Below are 16050 nucleotides of genomic sequence, written 5' to 3'. Positions count from 1 at the left end.
GGGTGGCATCTGCGTGCAGAACTGAGGGGAGGCCAGGGGGAACCGGGCCACCTCCCCTTCTAGACTGTAAGCTCACTATGGGCCGGGAATGGGCCCGTTTATTGTTGTGCTGTACTCTCCCCAGCCCTTAGTAAAGTGCTGTGCACACAGTGAGTTCATTCAATCGTATTTATTGAGCGCTTACTGTGTGCACGGTGAGTGCTCAATAAGTACAACTATCTGCAACGGAGACTCACTGCTGGTGAGCGCTGCCACTTGAGACGTTAACTCGCGCAATCTGAGCGTGCCCGGTTTACCACATTTGGTCAGCGGCACCTCCCAAAATAATAACAATAATAATGGCATTTGTTAAGCGCTTACTATGTGCAAAGCACTGTTCTAAGCGCTGGGGAGGTTACAAGGTGATCAGGTTGTCCCACGGGGGGGGCTTACAGTCCTAATCCCCATTTTACAGATGAGGGAACTGAGGCCCAGAGAAGTGAAGAGACTTGCCCAAAGTCACACAGTCACACAGCAAGTGCCACGCCGCTTCTGGCTCAGCGATGCCCCCGAGGCCTAGCCCTTTCCAAACAGGGGGACCCTGGGGACCGGTGGTAGTCCATCTGAACCCGGTCCAAATTGGGCCTGATTCAGTTTTTTGCCACCCCAGTCAAGGAACTCTGTTGATTTATAGTTTGATCCCATTTCTATGTCTTTTTAGGGTATCTGTTAAGCCTTTACTATGCACCAAATAATAATAATAATAATAATGGTATTTGTTAAGCGCTTACTATGTGCCAAGCACTGTTCTAAGTGCTGGGGGGATATGAGGTGATCAGGTTGTCCCACGTGGGGCTCACAGTCTTAATCCCCATTTTACAGATGAGGGGACTGAGGCCCAGAGAAGTGAAGTGACTTGCCCGGTCACACGGCTGACAATCGGCGGAGTTGGGATTTGAACCCATGACCTCTGACTCCAAAGCCCGAGCTCTTTCCACTGAGCCACGCTGCTTCTGGCTTAGAATATTGTTCTAAGTCCTGGGGCAGATGCAAGTGAATTAGCTTGGGCACAGTAGCTGTCCCACATGGGGCTCAAAAGGAAAACTGAGGCACAGAGAAGCTAAGCGACTTGCCTGAAGTCACCCAGGAAGCAATTGGTAGAATCGGGATTAGAACCCTGATCTTCTGACTCCCAAGTTCATGCCCTTTCCGCTAGACCAGCTGTAGTCTGTGCTTTATGGGGAGAAAAAAATCAAAACTCCTCCATTAAGAGCCTAAATTCAATTTATTTCTTTGGACGCTTCCCCGTGGCAGAACTAGATTTTTTGGCATCTGGGGCCAGTTTTGAAGCTGGAGTTTGGTGGCAATTTTTCAACTTATGAGTATTCACGCCTAGGGCAAGGCAGAGGGAACGAGGAGGCCCAGATCCACAACTCTGTTCGACCAGCACCTCCCCTCAACCCCCGCATTCCCGATGAGGAGGCTGGAAGAGACAGAAGGGACCCAAAGCCCCAATCATAAAAATACCCTGCTCTGTCACCGGTGAGTGCCAAAAGAAATAACGTTTCGGGAAGGCTGTTTTAAAGCCCTTTGTCTATTCCGCAGAATAACAAAAAGTCTTCAAATTCCTGCAAACGCCTCCATGGGACCGACAGTGAGAATCAGGGGGAGGGAGAAGGGGGAGACTGTTTACATGATATAACGAGGGAAAGGGAGAGAAAAATAATTTTAGGCAGCTTCGCTGTTATGATTCATTGTAGCCTGACTGCAGTATGATCCTTGGGTAGAGTAAGAGAAGTTAGGGTCAGCTGAAAGCTATTTCACGTTACTTGTTCATTTCAGTTGCATACTTATGTCACTGGACAGTGGGATAAACAAATATCATAATTGGCCTTTGCCCTTTCTCAGTAATTCTGAAAAGGGTAAGACAATACACGAAACCTACGTCCAGGAATCACTGAAAAGTACTGAATGTTAACAAAAATTGATAAACTGCCAAAGCTTACAATGCTTGGGAGACATATTTCTGAGCTGCGCATTTAAATAAGACAGAAAACATGAGCGAATGTCTTTTCCCATGAGAAGTACCGGGCAATTTCATCAAAATATTCAAAATTGAATCTTTCATATATATGAATTATTCATTTTCAATCATGAGCAAAAGCCCAGAGAGCTTTATTACCCATAGCACTTTCTTTTTCCTCCACATACCCCTTACTGAAAAACCCTGAGGCTTGGAAATACTAAACATCCACCGTAATTGAGTATCTGGTTCCAATTTTCTTAATTTCCTTCTGGAAGCTTATTGAAAAGCAAAAACACTTCCAAAAACATACAGGCCCCCATAAATCCCTTTCACTAAAATCACTAGCTGGAGAAAGAAACAAGAGAAAATGGCAGGAAAGCCCCAAAGTGCAAATACGTAATCACGTCGCAGAAAACAAAGGTAGACCTGAAAAGGAGGTGCTTATTGCTGTTTACTTCAATGCAACGGAGGAAATCAATGAGCAGAGCAGGTAGGTTAAAGTATTTTTTTTCCAAATTCTTGTGTGTGATTAAAAGAGGACAGAAAATTATTCTATTTACTTACTGAGTCTAGCACCATCTCGGTGATAGCAGCTTCCCATATAACTACCTTCCAAAATCTCAGACTTCACATCAGGTATTTGGGCCGTCGGCTCACTGGAAGTCTTCACGGGGGTGGATGTTGCCTGAGTTTTCGGTCTCTGCTGCACGGCTTTTGGATGGTCACTGTTTTGGAGCAGGCCCTCACCTTCACTTTCTTCAAAGCTCTTACAAACCTCTGAAGGATCCTCCTCATCATCTCCCAAGCAACTGTCACTGATCTGCCTAATTTGACTCTCACTTGAAGAGGTGTCGGTCAGTTTTAACGATTCAGGCCTTCGAGAGGCGTCAAACATCCGACTGGAAATAGTCTCCTCGTTTGTATCGGTGTCCCCCACAGAAGAAGCGCGTGGCTTTAAGACTACTGAAGTAGCACACGAGCAATTGTCTGAAACTGCTTCTTCAATGACATTCAAATCCAAATCCTTAAGGTCGCCACAGATAGCGTGCACCTTAATGTCCGGTCCATCCACCTCTTCAGAATTACTGGTGGCACCCAATGCTTTACAATCTATAGGGAGTCCTGCGTGACCACTATAAATGCCACTGTCTCTCCCGTCACACACAGACGATGGATCTGCTACGGATTCAAAGCGAGAGTTTCCAACGGTGTAAATGAAGTTTGGTTTTACCGACTGCTCTGCGATCGCCGAAGTCTTCTGTGCTGGTCTGGGATCGCTCATCATCCCCTGCCACGGTTCATCTTGAGTGGGAGTTCCAAATGAGGTATAAGAAGCGTTAGAAGGAGGACTAATTGAGTCCTTTGCCCCACTTCCTATACCCTGTTCTTTTCTGGATGGAGTAAAAGCTTTTATGGAATACGCCTGAAGGTCTTCTAAGTCTTCATTTTCCAATATTTCACCTAGGTGATGTTCTGAGGTCTTTCCACTGTCAACCGATTCCTGCTGTGCTTTGGGAAGCAGGTCGTGAACACCAACCTTTCTGTCCTTAGGCTGAGTTCTGATGGGCAAAGAACCTTCGTTCAGGTCCACAGAGAATTTGAAACTTGAATCTAAAACCAATGGTTTCGTGTCAGTTTTTTTTGAAAAACGTCCATCAGGGAGGCTTGGATGTGTGGTATTCTCCTCCTTAGACGTTCTACTCTGCTGGTTCTCAGACAGAGGCGGTTCATCATGGGTTGGTAGATTCTTTGCAGTGAGGCTGTCCACGCTAAAGAAATTAATATTGATGTCACAGTTACATCAGACTGCAAGATAAAGAGAATACAAGCAGTGTTCTGGCCTTTACTGCTCCACTGTTCATCTGAAACAAGTTAATTGGAAATCTTTAGGAAGAAAGTTTGAAGGTTTTTTCCCATCATATTTTACCGGAATTTTTTTAAACTACTCCTTGTGGAGTAGTTAAAATTGCAGACTCCCAACATTTTCACCAGACAAATCCAAACAATCAATACTATTTACCGAAAATCACTTATGTACTTTGCTACTAATGCCAGGCCCATAGTACTTCTGCAAATATTCTTCTATGCTACTATTTCCCTTAGCCCTAATCTATCTTAATGTCTGATTCCCCATCAACTGTAGACTATAAACTATGGGCAGGATCATATCCACCTGTTGCACTGCACTTTCCCAAGCACTTAGTACAGTGCTCAGCATATAGCAAGCACTCAAAAAATACTACTGATTGACTGCCTTACTGTGTGCAGAGCACTGAACTCAGCACTTGGAAGAGCCCAACGGAATTACTACCCGTGATCCCTGGCCTGAAGGAGTTTACAATCTAGCAGGAGAGATAGACACTACAATAAATTCCAGAAGGGAGGAAGAAAGAAAAAGAGATATCAAGTTAGTTTTAAGGAAGAAGTTAAGCGACTATGAAAATAAGTGTTTGGGGAGTTCGGAGTACTTAAAATGCTTAGGTGGCACAGCGATACTAAAATGGCATTTGAGGGATACAAGTTGAGGAGAGTGGAAACTAGAGAAGCAGCGTGGCTCAGTGGAAAGAGCCCAGGCTTTGGAGTCAGAGGTCATGGGTTCAAATCCCGGCTCTGCCAATTGACAGCTGGGTGACTTTGGGCAAGTCACTTAACTTCCCTATGCCTCAGTGGCCACATCTGCAAAATGGGGATTAAGACTGTGAGCCCCCCGGGGACAACCTGATCACCTTGTAACCACCCCAGCGCTTAGAACAGTGCTTTGCACATAGTAAGTGCTTAATTAATGCCATCATTATTATTATTAATCAGGGAAGGCCCCTTGGAGGGGAGGTGTTCAGAAGGGCCTTAAAGATGGACAACCATTTGTGGTTTTTGAGAAGTGGGGAGACGCGTGCAGAAAGACATTTACAAAAACAATCCTTGGTTCTAATCCCGGCTCCACCACTTGTCTGCTGTGTGACCTTGAGCACGTCACCTAACTACTCTATGCCTCCATTACCTCATCTGTAAACTGGGAATTAAGACCGTGAGACTCAACTGGGACATGAGTGAAGCAGTAGGAGGGGAAAATATGGTGGGGAGGACTGTCAACTTTAAATGCATTTTGAATGGAAAATTCTTCCTCCAGCTCTCACCAGAATTCTTCAAGTTTCTCCCAGAGACTGTAAACTCCTTTCGGACGGGGAATGTGTCCACTAACTCTGCTGTATTGTCGTCTCCCAAGTGCTTAGTACGGTGCTCTGTGCAGAGTAAGCTCTCAATAAATACCATTGATGATGACCATGTGTTCCTCATGAAATGTTCTGTGCAAAGCTAGGATGTCCCTAAGATTTATAAGGAAGCCAGCAAATTTGCCAGAAAAGAAATTTCATCCGGGCATCGCCCCAGCCCCACCTTAGCATACCGGGCATCCGTGGAGTGGCATGGGCACAGCAGCCGTGAACAGCACCCCGGCATCAGGATAGAAGATTAATGTTTATTCTGTATAATACTAATGATGGTTTTTGTTAAGCGCTTACTATGTGCAAAGCACTGTTCTAAGCACTGGGGGGATACAAGGTGATCAGGTTGTCCCATGTGGGGCTCACAGTCGTCATCCCCATTTTCCAGATGAGGGAACTGAGGCCCGGAGAAGTTAAATGACTTGCCCAAAGTCACACAGCTGACAATTGGCGGAGCCGGGATTTGAACCCATGACCTCTGACTCCAAAGCCCGGGCTCTTTCCACTGAGCCACGCTGCTTCTCTGTATGTTCCCCACCCCGGACTAAGGTCGGAGACATATATGAAAGGAACGGTCAAACATCCAAGAGCAAAATGGCCAATAAATGGATTAGAAAAAGTGGCCACCACACTGATGTCAAAAAAACGCAGACCAACATGATGTAATTCAAAGTTATAACAAATAATAAATAATAATAATGGCATTTATTAAGCGCTTACTATGTGCAAAGCACTGTTCTAAGCATTGTGGAGGTTACAAGGTGATCAGGTTGTCCCAAGGGGCTCACAGTCTTAACCCGCATTTGACAGATGAGGTAACTGAGGCCCAGAGAAGTTAAGTGACTTGCCCAAAGTCACACAGCTGACAAGTGGCGGGGCCGGGATTTGAACCCCTGACCTCCGACTCCAAAGCCCGGGCTCTTTCCATTGAGCCACGCTGCTTCTCCAAGTTACATACCGAGGGACAACAAACTTACTTCCTAGTGCATTCAAATGAAAAATTTCTCTTCAGAGTATTTTGTCAGGGTTGGTATTCTTTTTTGGGAGGGCTTACAAAGCAAAACAGAAACATTAGTTTGGGTAAGGACCTACCCTGCTGCAGATATTCCTGGAGGGGACGAAGGATCTGAAGGAAGGCGACCCCCATCCCTAGGTCGGGTCTGAGCCCTAACCGACAGCTCTCCTCTTTCGCATCCGGCAAGCTTCGGCTTCTCATTCTGGAATCGGACCTCATCTCCAGCAGGGAAAATGTTGACCTCCGCAACTAATACCAAGACAAGAAAAATCACATTTCCATCCGCCCGGTGACTCCTTAACACACCCAGACACGATCCTCATTTTTAATAAAGCTCCGTAATGGGCAGGGTGCAAATATGTTCTTTGGACACTTCCTTTTTTGTTAGATTAAGGAGCAGAATTAGAAAAATACGTAAACCGAAGTGGCCGAACAGCAGCTTGTGAGGCACATGCGGCTTTTTGGTCATTCAACTGGAGTATTTCATTCAGTCGTATTTATTGAGCGCTTACTGTGTGCAGAACACTGTACTAAGTGCTTGGGAAGTACAAGTTGACAACTTATAGAGACGGTCCCTACCCAAAAACGGGCTCATTGCTTACTACGTGTTAAGCGCTGTACTAAATGCTGGGGAAGAAACAAAATAATCAGGTCTCACAGTCTGAGAGGGAGGACAGGTATTGAACACCCATTTTGGCACAGAGAAGGTAAGTGACTTGCTCAAAGTCACACAGCAGACAAGTGCCACAGCCAGGCCATGCTGCTTCTCAAACTCCAATGTGTCTCATAAAGCCAGGTTCACAGTGAGGGAGCCAAATTCTCTGACTCTGCAAAGCCGATACCACCATCACTCTCCCTGCAGTTCTGCTGCTGAGAAGCGGCTTGGGCCCTGAGCTAAAATACTCAATAACCAACCTTTCAAAAACAAACCACAAAAACCCCTTCCAAATCCCAAACAAGATGTCATTTTTGCACCCACATGCTTCCACATCTGTGAATACTGTAAACTCTCACGCAGCTGAATGTGAAATGTGAATTGCTTTCAGCTAAACAAGCGGCACTTGGGAGGGCTGGAAACATCCTGCCTCCTCCCGCGGCGCTTACTGTTTGTTTGTTCAGCGCTTACTATGTGCCAAGCACTGTGCCAGGATTTGTACTAAGGGCTGAGGTAAATACAAGGTAATTGGGTTGGACACAGTCCGTGTCCCACGTAGGGCTCGCAGTCTTAATCCCCATTTTACAGAGGAGGTAACCGAGGCCCAGAGAAGGGAATTGACTTGCTCGAGGTCACAGAGCAGACATGTGGCAGAGCCAAGATGAGAAGACATGGCCTTCTGACTCCTAACTCCATGATCTATCACTGCAGCCCCGGTCTCCAGGATGAATTCAGGGTATTTTTTTAGCTCTTCTTGAATTCTGGGCCTCAGGGGGGGAAAATGGCCAGCCTGACTATGGCTGGAATCCAGTGGCCCTCTCTCACCACACCCCACTCCTGGATGAGAAACGGGACCCAGCCATTCTCTGATTTCAGATTTTTTTTTTAATCAATTATTCAAAATAGAGTCAGTCCCAATCTTTCTGGAGGGCTGAGAGTCATCCGTATAATCATTTACAGACAGAACTTACAGACAGAACCTCAACACAATAGGATTTCACCACTTTTTTCCCCTTCATCAAGGCCAATTTAAGAAAAACTACAGAATCGGATTTGCTTTTGTATGAGTCCTGTAATCAAATCCACTGTAGTATTGAATCAGATATTAAGCCCTCGTTCATATTAAGATGTAAATATTTTGCTAACACTAGCAAGTGCGTTCCTCTAAGATCATTTTGAATACAAATACCATTTTTGAGGCGAATCTCCATGGAGACAGTTTAATTCTGATGCTAGGTGTACAGGCAAATAGAGCCACACCACTACCAAAATCAATCAATGGTATTTTTTGAGTACCTACCAAAATCAATCAATGGCATTTTTTGAGTACCTACTGTGAGCAGAGCACTGTAGTAAGCATATGGAGATCAAAGCAGAAACATAAAATGCGGTTCTTACCCTCCAGAAGGCTTACATCACTAATTAGTCCCCCACGCTCAGGAAGCTTGTCATCACATTCTGCATCTAATGGACAGGTAGTTTCTTGGGCTTTTCCAACTCTCCATCCCTTTTCCCACCCTACTGTCCCACCCGTTTTCCGACCAGAGTAATCCCTGGAAAATCCCCAAAGTCCAGGCAGGTCTACCCAGGATAGAGGGAAGGATCAATCAATCAATCAATCAATCGTATTTATTGAACGCTTACTGTGTGCAGAGCTCTGTACTAAGCGCTTGGGAAGTACAAGTTGGCAACATATAGAGACAGTCCCTACCCAACAGTGGGCTCACAGTCTAGAAGGGGGAGACAGAGAACAAAACCAAACATACTAACAAAATATAATAAATAGAATAGATACGTACAAGCAAGATAAATAGAGTAATAAATATGTACAAACATATATACATATATACAGGTGCTGTGGGGAAGGGAAGGAGGTAAGATGGGGGGGATGGAGAGAGGATGGGCTAGAAGAACCTCTAGTCATCAGTAACGCACCGCCAAGAACAAACCAGAAGAGAAATACACAATGCTTAATCCAATCCAATTAAGTGGCTGCCTTTTTTTCCCAATTCAGCCTAGAACTGAGCTCTTGGAACAGCAAGCATCCATTACTAAGCTTCTCCATTTTTAGGAGTTGACAATAAGGCACGTAATATTAGCATTATTAAGAAAAAAATCTGGAAACTCTTACATTTTTTCATCCTGCCATGAGGTTCGCCCGGGGCAGGCACATCCAATGGGTATGGTATAATCAACACAAAAATTAGAGCATGAACTATTCCAAAAATATCTTCCTAGACGCTTTTATCCCAATGGCTTAATAAGGAGGCGATAACTAACTCTAGCCTTCCCTTTCGAAAGAGACAGTGCAGACTAGAGGTATTTGAGAGTGTGAGCCCGTTGTTGGGTACGGACCATCTCTATCTGTTGCCGATCTGTACTTCCCAAGCGCTTAGTACAGTGCTCTGCACACAGTAAGCACTCAATAAAAACGACTGAATGAATGAAGGAAGGAAGGAAATAAGAACTCAACTTAAAGCAGAGGTCAGCACTAGAGCTAGTACAAAAACGAGACTAAACCCGGTCCTGGCATGACCACATCCTGTCCTGCCATAACAATAATAATAACAGTGGTATTTGTTAAGCGCTTACTATGTGCCAGGCACTGTACTGAGCACTGGGGTGGATACAAGCAAACCGGGTTGAATACAGGCAAATCAGGTGGATACAAGTAAGTTCTTGTGGCACTGGAGTAGCAGCAGACAATATAAGATTCTCCAACTCCTTGGGGTTGTTCTTGTTCCAGGACGGTGAAAGTACAGTTTTTTTTGGGGGGGGGGTTGTTCTCAACACCTTTTTTTTAATGGTAGTCTTTAAGCATTTATTATGTGCCAGGCACTGTACTAAGCGCTGGGATAGATACAAGCTAATCAGGCTGGACAAAGTTCAGGTCCCACATGGGGCTTAATCCCCATTTTACAGACGAGGTAACTGAGACACCCCCTCTCAGGGTCGCACCTGGAGAGTTTTCGGTACTCTGTCGGTCTCGATTACGGGAGGAAGAGTCGAGCAAAGGCCTACCCACTCCATTCCTAGCTTGCGAAGTGGCTAGCGAGTGGAAGGCAATCTGCTAAAATCAAAACTCCCCTGTGCTGTGCAGCAGTGGGAGAGAGTCGAGGGCAGAGACTCAAATGTACTGCACGGAAGGAGGAAATAATAATAATGATAGCATTTATTAAGCGCTTACTATGGGTAAAGCACTGTACGAAGCGCTGGAGAGCTTACAAGGTGATCAGGTTGTCCCACACGGGGCTCACAGTCTTAATCCCCATTTTACAGATGAGGTCAGTGAAGCACAGAGAAGCGAAGTGACTTACCCAAAGTCACACAGCTGACAATTGGTGGAGCCGGGATTTAAACCCATGACCTCTGACTCCAAAGCCCGTGATCATTCCACCGAACAATGGGAAACCGCTTCCAGATTTTTACCAAGGAATCTCTACAGATACACTGCCAGAATGATTGCAGATGGAAGTGGGGAGTTCTGGGAGAGACGCGCCCATGGCATCGCTCCGGTTGGAGATAATAATAATAATAACGGAATTTATTAAGCACTTACTATATGCAAAGCACTATTCTAAGTGCTGGGGAGGTTACAAGGTGATCAGGTTGTCCCACGGGGTGCTCCCAGTCTTCATCCCCACTTTCCAGATAAGGGAACTGAGGCCCAGAGAAGTGAAGTGACTTGTCCAAGGTCACACAGCTGACAATTGGCGGAGCCGGGATTTGAACCCATGACCTCTGACTCCAAAGTCCATGTTCTGTTCCACTGCGCCACGCTGCTTCTCATGACTCGACAGAGTAAGACAAGACAAGAACCGAGGCACAGAGAAGTGAAGTGTCTTGCCCAAGGTCACGCAGCTGATAAGTGGTGGAGCTAGAATTAGAATCCATTCATTCATTCATTCAGTCGTAATTATTGAGCGCTTACTGTGTGCAGAGCACTGTACTGGGCGCTTGGGGAGTCCAAGTTGGCAACATATAGAGACGGTCCCTACCCAACGGTGGGCTTACAGTCTAGAAGGGGGAGACGGACAACAAAACCAAACATGTGGACAGGGCCTTCTGAACCCCAGGCCCCTGCTCCGTCCACTAGGCCACACTGCTTCTCACCTTAATTTGTACTGCTAGGAGGCTGGAGACAGACACACCCACACTTCTCCTTGTGCGGGATTAATCTCTTCCTGGGATGGTTGACAACAGGAGAGATGGGGACAGACTGGCAAAGTGAAAGTTTCACTCTTTTCCAGCCACCACCACTCTCCCACAGCGACTCACTGTCAAAGCCCATCTGCATTTCCATCCTAGGAACTGTGCCAGGCCTCTTCCCTCTTCCCATATCCCAGAGAGGAGCAGTGTGGCCTACTGCATAGAGCATGGGCCTGGGAATCAGAAGGATCTGGTTTCTAATCCCAGCTGCTCCACTTCTCTGCTGAGTGACCTTGGGAAAGTCACTTGACTATTTATTTATTTATTTATTTATTTACTTGTTATTTATTTATTTATTATTTGATTTTATTATTCATTTTTTATTATTTTTATATTTATTTATTATGCATGTATTTATTTATTTATTATTTAATTTTATTATTCATTTTTTAATATTTTTATATTTATTTATTATGTATTTATTTGTTATTTATTTATTTGTTATTTGATTTTATTATGCATTTTTTATTATTTTTATATTTATTTATTATGTATTTATTTTATTATTTATGCATTTATTTTATTATTTATTGTTTATGTATTTATTTTATTGTTTATGTATTTATTTTATTATTTATTGTTTATAATAATAATAATAATAATAATAATGATGGCATTTGTTAAGCGCTTACTATGTGCAAAGCACTGTTCTAAGCGCTGGGGGATACAAGTTGATCAGGTTGTCCCGCGTGGGGCTTACAGTCATCCTCCCCATTTTACGGATGAGGTCACTGAGGCCCAGAGAAGTTAAGTGACTTGCCCAACGTCACACAGCAGGCACGTGGCAGAGCCGGGATTCGAACCCATGCCCTCTGACTCCAAAGCCCGGGCTCTTTCCACTGAGCCACGCTGCTTCTCTTTATGTTTATGTATTATGTTTATGTATTTATTTTATTGTTTATGCATTTATTTTATTGTTTATGTATTTATTTTATCATTTATTGTTTATGTATTTATTTTATTGTTTATGTATTTATTTTATTATTTATTGTTTATGTATTTATTTTATTGTTTATGCATTTATTTTATTATTTATTTGTTTGTTTATTATTTATTTATTTATTTTATTTGTGCGTGTTTATTCTATTTATTTTACCTTGTTAATATGTTTTGTTTTGCTCTCTGTCTCCCCCTTCTTGACTGTGAGCCCACTGTTGGGTAGGGACCGTCTCTAGATGCTGCCAACTTGGACTTCCCAAGCGATTAGTACAGTGCTCGGCACACAGTAAGCGCTCAATAAATACGATTGAATGAATGAATGGGCCTCAGATACCTCATCCATAAAATGGGGATTAAGACGGTGAGCCCTATGTGAGGCTGGGACTGTATCCAACCTGTATCTACCCCAGTGCTTAGTACAGTGTCTGGCACGTAGTAAGTGCTTAACAAATACCATAAAAAGAAAAAAATCCTATAAAATGGGGATTAAGATGGTGAGCCCTATGGGGGACTGGAACTGTGGCCAACCTGTATCTACCCCAGTGCTTAGTACAGTGTCTGGCACATAGTAAGTGCTTAACAAATACCATAAAAAGAAAAAAATCTGAACTAAAAAGTGCCAGGACTCTGGACCAGCCAGAGGCCGCAGCCCAGCAAATACCAGTGGCTCAGGGAAAAGAGCCCGGGCTTTGGAGTTCGAGGTCATGGGTTCGAATCCCAACTTCGCCACATTTGCCGTGTGACCTTGGGCAAGTCACTTATCTTCTCTGAGCCTCAGTTCCCTCATCCGTAAAATGGGGATTAAGACTGCGAGCCCCATGTGGGACTGTGAGCCACATAGTAAGCGCATAACAAATGCCATCATTATTATTATTATTATGATACCAGGATTTATCGATGGCTACTTCTACCACCATCCTGAGACTTTCCCAGATCCCTGCCAAGATCTTACCTGCTTCCAGTCCTCTCCGTTACCCCGGCAAATTCTAGAAAGCCAGGGTCCTATTTTAACGGCAGCTCTGAGCTGAAGAACGTGGTTAGGATTCAAGTAGGATTAAACTTTTCCCTTATCGGCTTCCAGTAGGCTTCCAGTAGATGGACCGATTTTCTGGCTCTGTTTGAATTTGAACATTGCTGTTTATAATAGTTATGGTATTTCTTAAGGGCTTACTAGGTGTCAAGCATTGTTCTAAGCATTTATGCTAGTTACACAATGGCAAAGAAGGTTAAACTATAGAATTCCATGTAGGTAGCTCATTTAAATGGCATTAAGCAGCTCACTTCTTAAAAAGAGAATTGTTATTAAAATGTGGTATTCAGTAGAAAAGATAGCGGGATCTGCAAATGTCTGCCAACTGTGGGAGTGAAAATCTACTTTGAGCTCAATTATTCATTTATCTGAGCCAAGGAGGGTTTTTTTTGGCCTAAGTGGCTATTTGGTTGATTCAAGGACACTCTGACCTGAATTAAAAGGACAACTTGTTTGGGAGGACTTGAACTAAGGCTGAAATTATCACGTTTTGGGGGAGGAGACTGATATACATCAAGAAGAAGCGTTTGTCATTTTCAGCAACCTGGCTCCTCCACACTGGGCATAAATGTGAAATTGACTAGCATCATTTCTTTAGCAGCTTTAAATTGGCATCTGAGTAGTTCTAGTCTGATTCCAAGTTCACATGTCTTGTTACTTTTCATTTCCCAAGTAATAATAATCACAATAATGATGGTATTTGTTAAGCGCTTACTATGTGCGAAGCACTGTTCTAAGCGCTGGGGGGGATACAAGGTGATCTGGTTGTCCCATGTGGGGCTCACAGTCTTAATCCCCATTTGACAGATGAGGTAATTGAGGCACAGAGAAGTGAAGTGACTTGCCCAAAGTCACCCAGCTGACGTGGCAGAGCCAGGATTAGAACCCACTACCTCTGACTCCCAAGCCCAGGCTCTTTCCACTGAGCCACGCTGCTTCTAGTATAGTGCTCTGCACATAGTAAGTGGTCAAAAAAATACTACTGTTTGCTCTAGAAACAAAGGATCATGAAGATAGGCATCCATAAATTGGAATTTCAAATGTGTCTCGAGAGTCAGTCGGTCATGGGTTCTGATCCCAGCTCTGCCACTTGTCTGCTGTGTGACTCTGGGCAAGTCACTTCACTTCTCTGGACCTCGGCTACCTCATCTGGAAAATGGGGATTAAGACTGTGAGCCCCATGCGGGACGGGGACCGTGTCCAAACCCATTTGCTTGTATTCACCCCAGCGCTTAGTACAGTGCCTGGCTCACAGTAAGCACTTAACAAATACTACGATTATTATTGTAACTTTCCATCACACCATTATCATTTGCCATTTACCTTTAGCGCTGCTAGCTAGATGCCAGTCTCCTGCATGGCTTTTCTTCCTTTCCTCAGCGCTACTCGGACTTCCCATCTCTAGGCAGTCAACAAGATGGACCAAGGGCAAGGAACTGTCATCCATGGGGTCCATATAGTTGTAGAACCCAGGAATCAGGAACGTGATGTTCTAGAAAAGAGCATATCCAGTATTCAAAAGCTAGGCAAAGTTCACAAAGGTCAGGGGGAAAGAAAAATGAATATGCCTAGAATAGATGGACTGAGTATATAGAAAAGCAAAATTTTCCTTTAGCATCCTACTGAAAAAGCTTTTCTTCAGAAACTCTACCAAGTCTTTCATGCCTCAGCCTGCTTCATCCTTAGTAACGTTCACTACCTCTTGAAGGGTAAGGAAAGCATCATGTGCCACTTCTAACTTCTCCAACTCTGAAATCCCAGACCTCGACGGCCACCCCTTAACCCGCCTCCTCTTTCACCCTCTTCCCTCTAACGCTGTTCTCTCCCAAGTGCTTTTCACACAGCAGCGCCTCAACAAATACTACTGAGATAGTACAGTGCTCTGCACACAGTAAGCGCTCAATAAATACGATTGATGATGAGAGTCGCAACTGACTGATCGACGCTTAGTACAGTGCTCGGCACACAGTAAGCGCTCAATAAATATGATTGAATGAATGCGGCGGTTCCTGTTCCACTTTCCCCTGATAGACCTTCCTTCCCTCGCATACCCTCTGTAGAACTGCCACATTCTGGCTAAAGGCATCCATTGTACAAGTAGAACTCTAGCTGAGCATAAATGATTTGTACGGTGGTGTTTGTGAGGCTGCATTTGTGTGTGTGTGTGTGTGATGAGGGGGGGCATGGAAGAGACAGGAAGGGAGCAAAAATAATTGCAGTTTTTCAAGAAGGAAAGAAACAATTAGCAGCACCCTTCCACTACCTATGAAATATAAATACTAGATCAGAGTCTGACACGTACTGCACCATGTCGGGGTGGGGGTAAAACAGCCAGAAGTTGGGGAATGCTTCCTGGGGCAGGTGTCTGGTCAAAAGGACCGCCTACTGTGTCTCCTCTGGTTGACAGGTTCAGGAGGAATTCTGGCAGTAACCAGTGGTGAAGCCCACAGAGCTTATCCTGGCAACCACCTGCCTGTCTACAGAGCCACGGCGCAGCCTCGGCAATTTGTTGTGATCGCTTTGGCCATTAACAGGTTTGGTCTGTAATATTCACAAGGGTTCGTGCCCCAGAAATCTTTTAAGTCCAGATTCAGGCTCATCCATCACTTATGACCGGAGGCTGCATCGTTTAACTACCCGATAGGCTTTTATAGATGGATCCTTTTAAGGATATTGCTTTGTTTCTTGGGTTGTTTCATGCAAACGTCAACGTTTGTCCAAGTGCTGTGTTCTCTGGTTCAAAGCAAAATCATAAACAGATAAGCTTCTAGACTTCTAGATAATCCTTCTAGACTGTGAGCCCACTGTTGGGTAGGGACCGTCCCTATATGTTGCCAACTTGTACTTCCCAAGCGCTTAGTACAGTGCTCTGCACACAGTAAGCGCTCAATAAATACGATTGAATGAATGAATAAGTACACGGACCTCATTTTCTTCCTCAACAGGGAAAAATACATGTAAATAAAAACAGCAATC

The 16050-nt window shown here is 44.3% G+C and overlaps 1 protein-coding gene and 1 non-coding gene across 5 annotated transcripts in view; one reads left to right on the top strand and one right to left on the bottom strand.

Annotated features, from left to right (window-relative positions):
• PASK (PAS domain containing serine/threonine kinase) overlaps positions 1-16050 on the bottom strand; it is a 50894-nt gene that overhangs the window by 17188 nt on the left and 17656 nt on the right. For all 4 annotated transcript variants that reach the window (XM_038749553.1, XM_038749556.1, XM_038749555.1 and 1 more), the window contains exons 8-10: positions 14398-14566; positions 6319-6490; positions 2570-3774 (exon numbers count right to left, since the gene is read on the bottom strand). In XM_038749553.1, coding sequence (XP_038605481.1) covers positions 2570-3774; positions 6319-6490; positions 14398-14566 — 1546 coding nt within the window. The remainder of the gene's footprint in view (positions 1-2569; positions 3775-6318; positions 6491-14397; positions 14567-16050) is intronic.
• Positions 9837-9974, top strand: LOC119931234. Its single transcript, XR_005452087.1, has one exon. It is a non-coding gene; the product is annotated as a small nucleolar RNA SNORA7 (small nucleolar RNA).

The sequence above is a fragment of the Tachyglossus aculeatus genome, chromosome 7, assembly GCF_015852505.1.
Source record: "Tachyglossus aculeatus isolate mTacAcu1 chromosome 7, mTacAcu1.pri, whole genome shotgun sequence".
In the NCBI taxonomy this organism is placed as follows: Eukaryota; Metazoa; Chordata; class Mammalia; order Monotremata; family Tachyglossidae; genus Tachyglossus; species Tachyglossus aculeatus.
The sequence above is the reverse complement of the archived record's forward strand: the minus strand, read 5'-3'. Positions and strand labels throughout refer to the sequence as shown.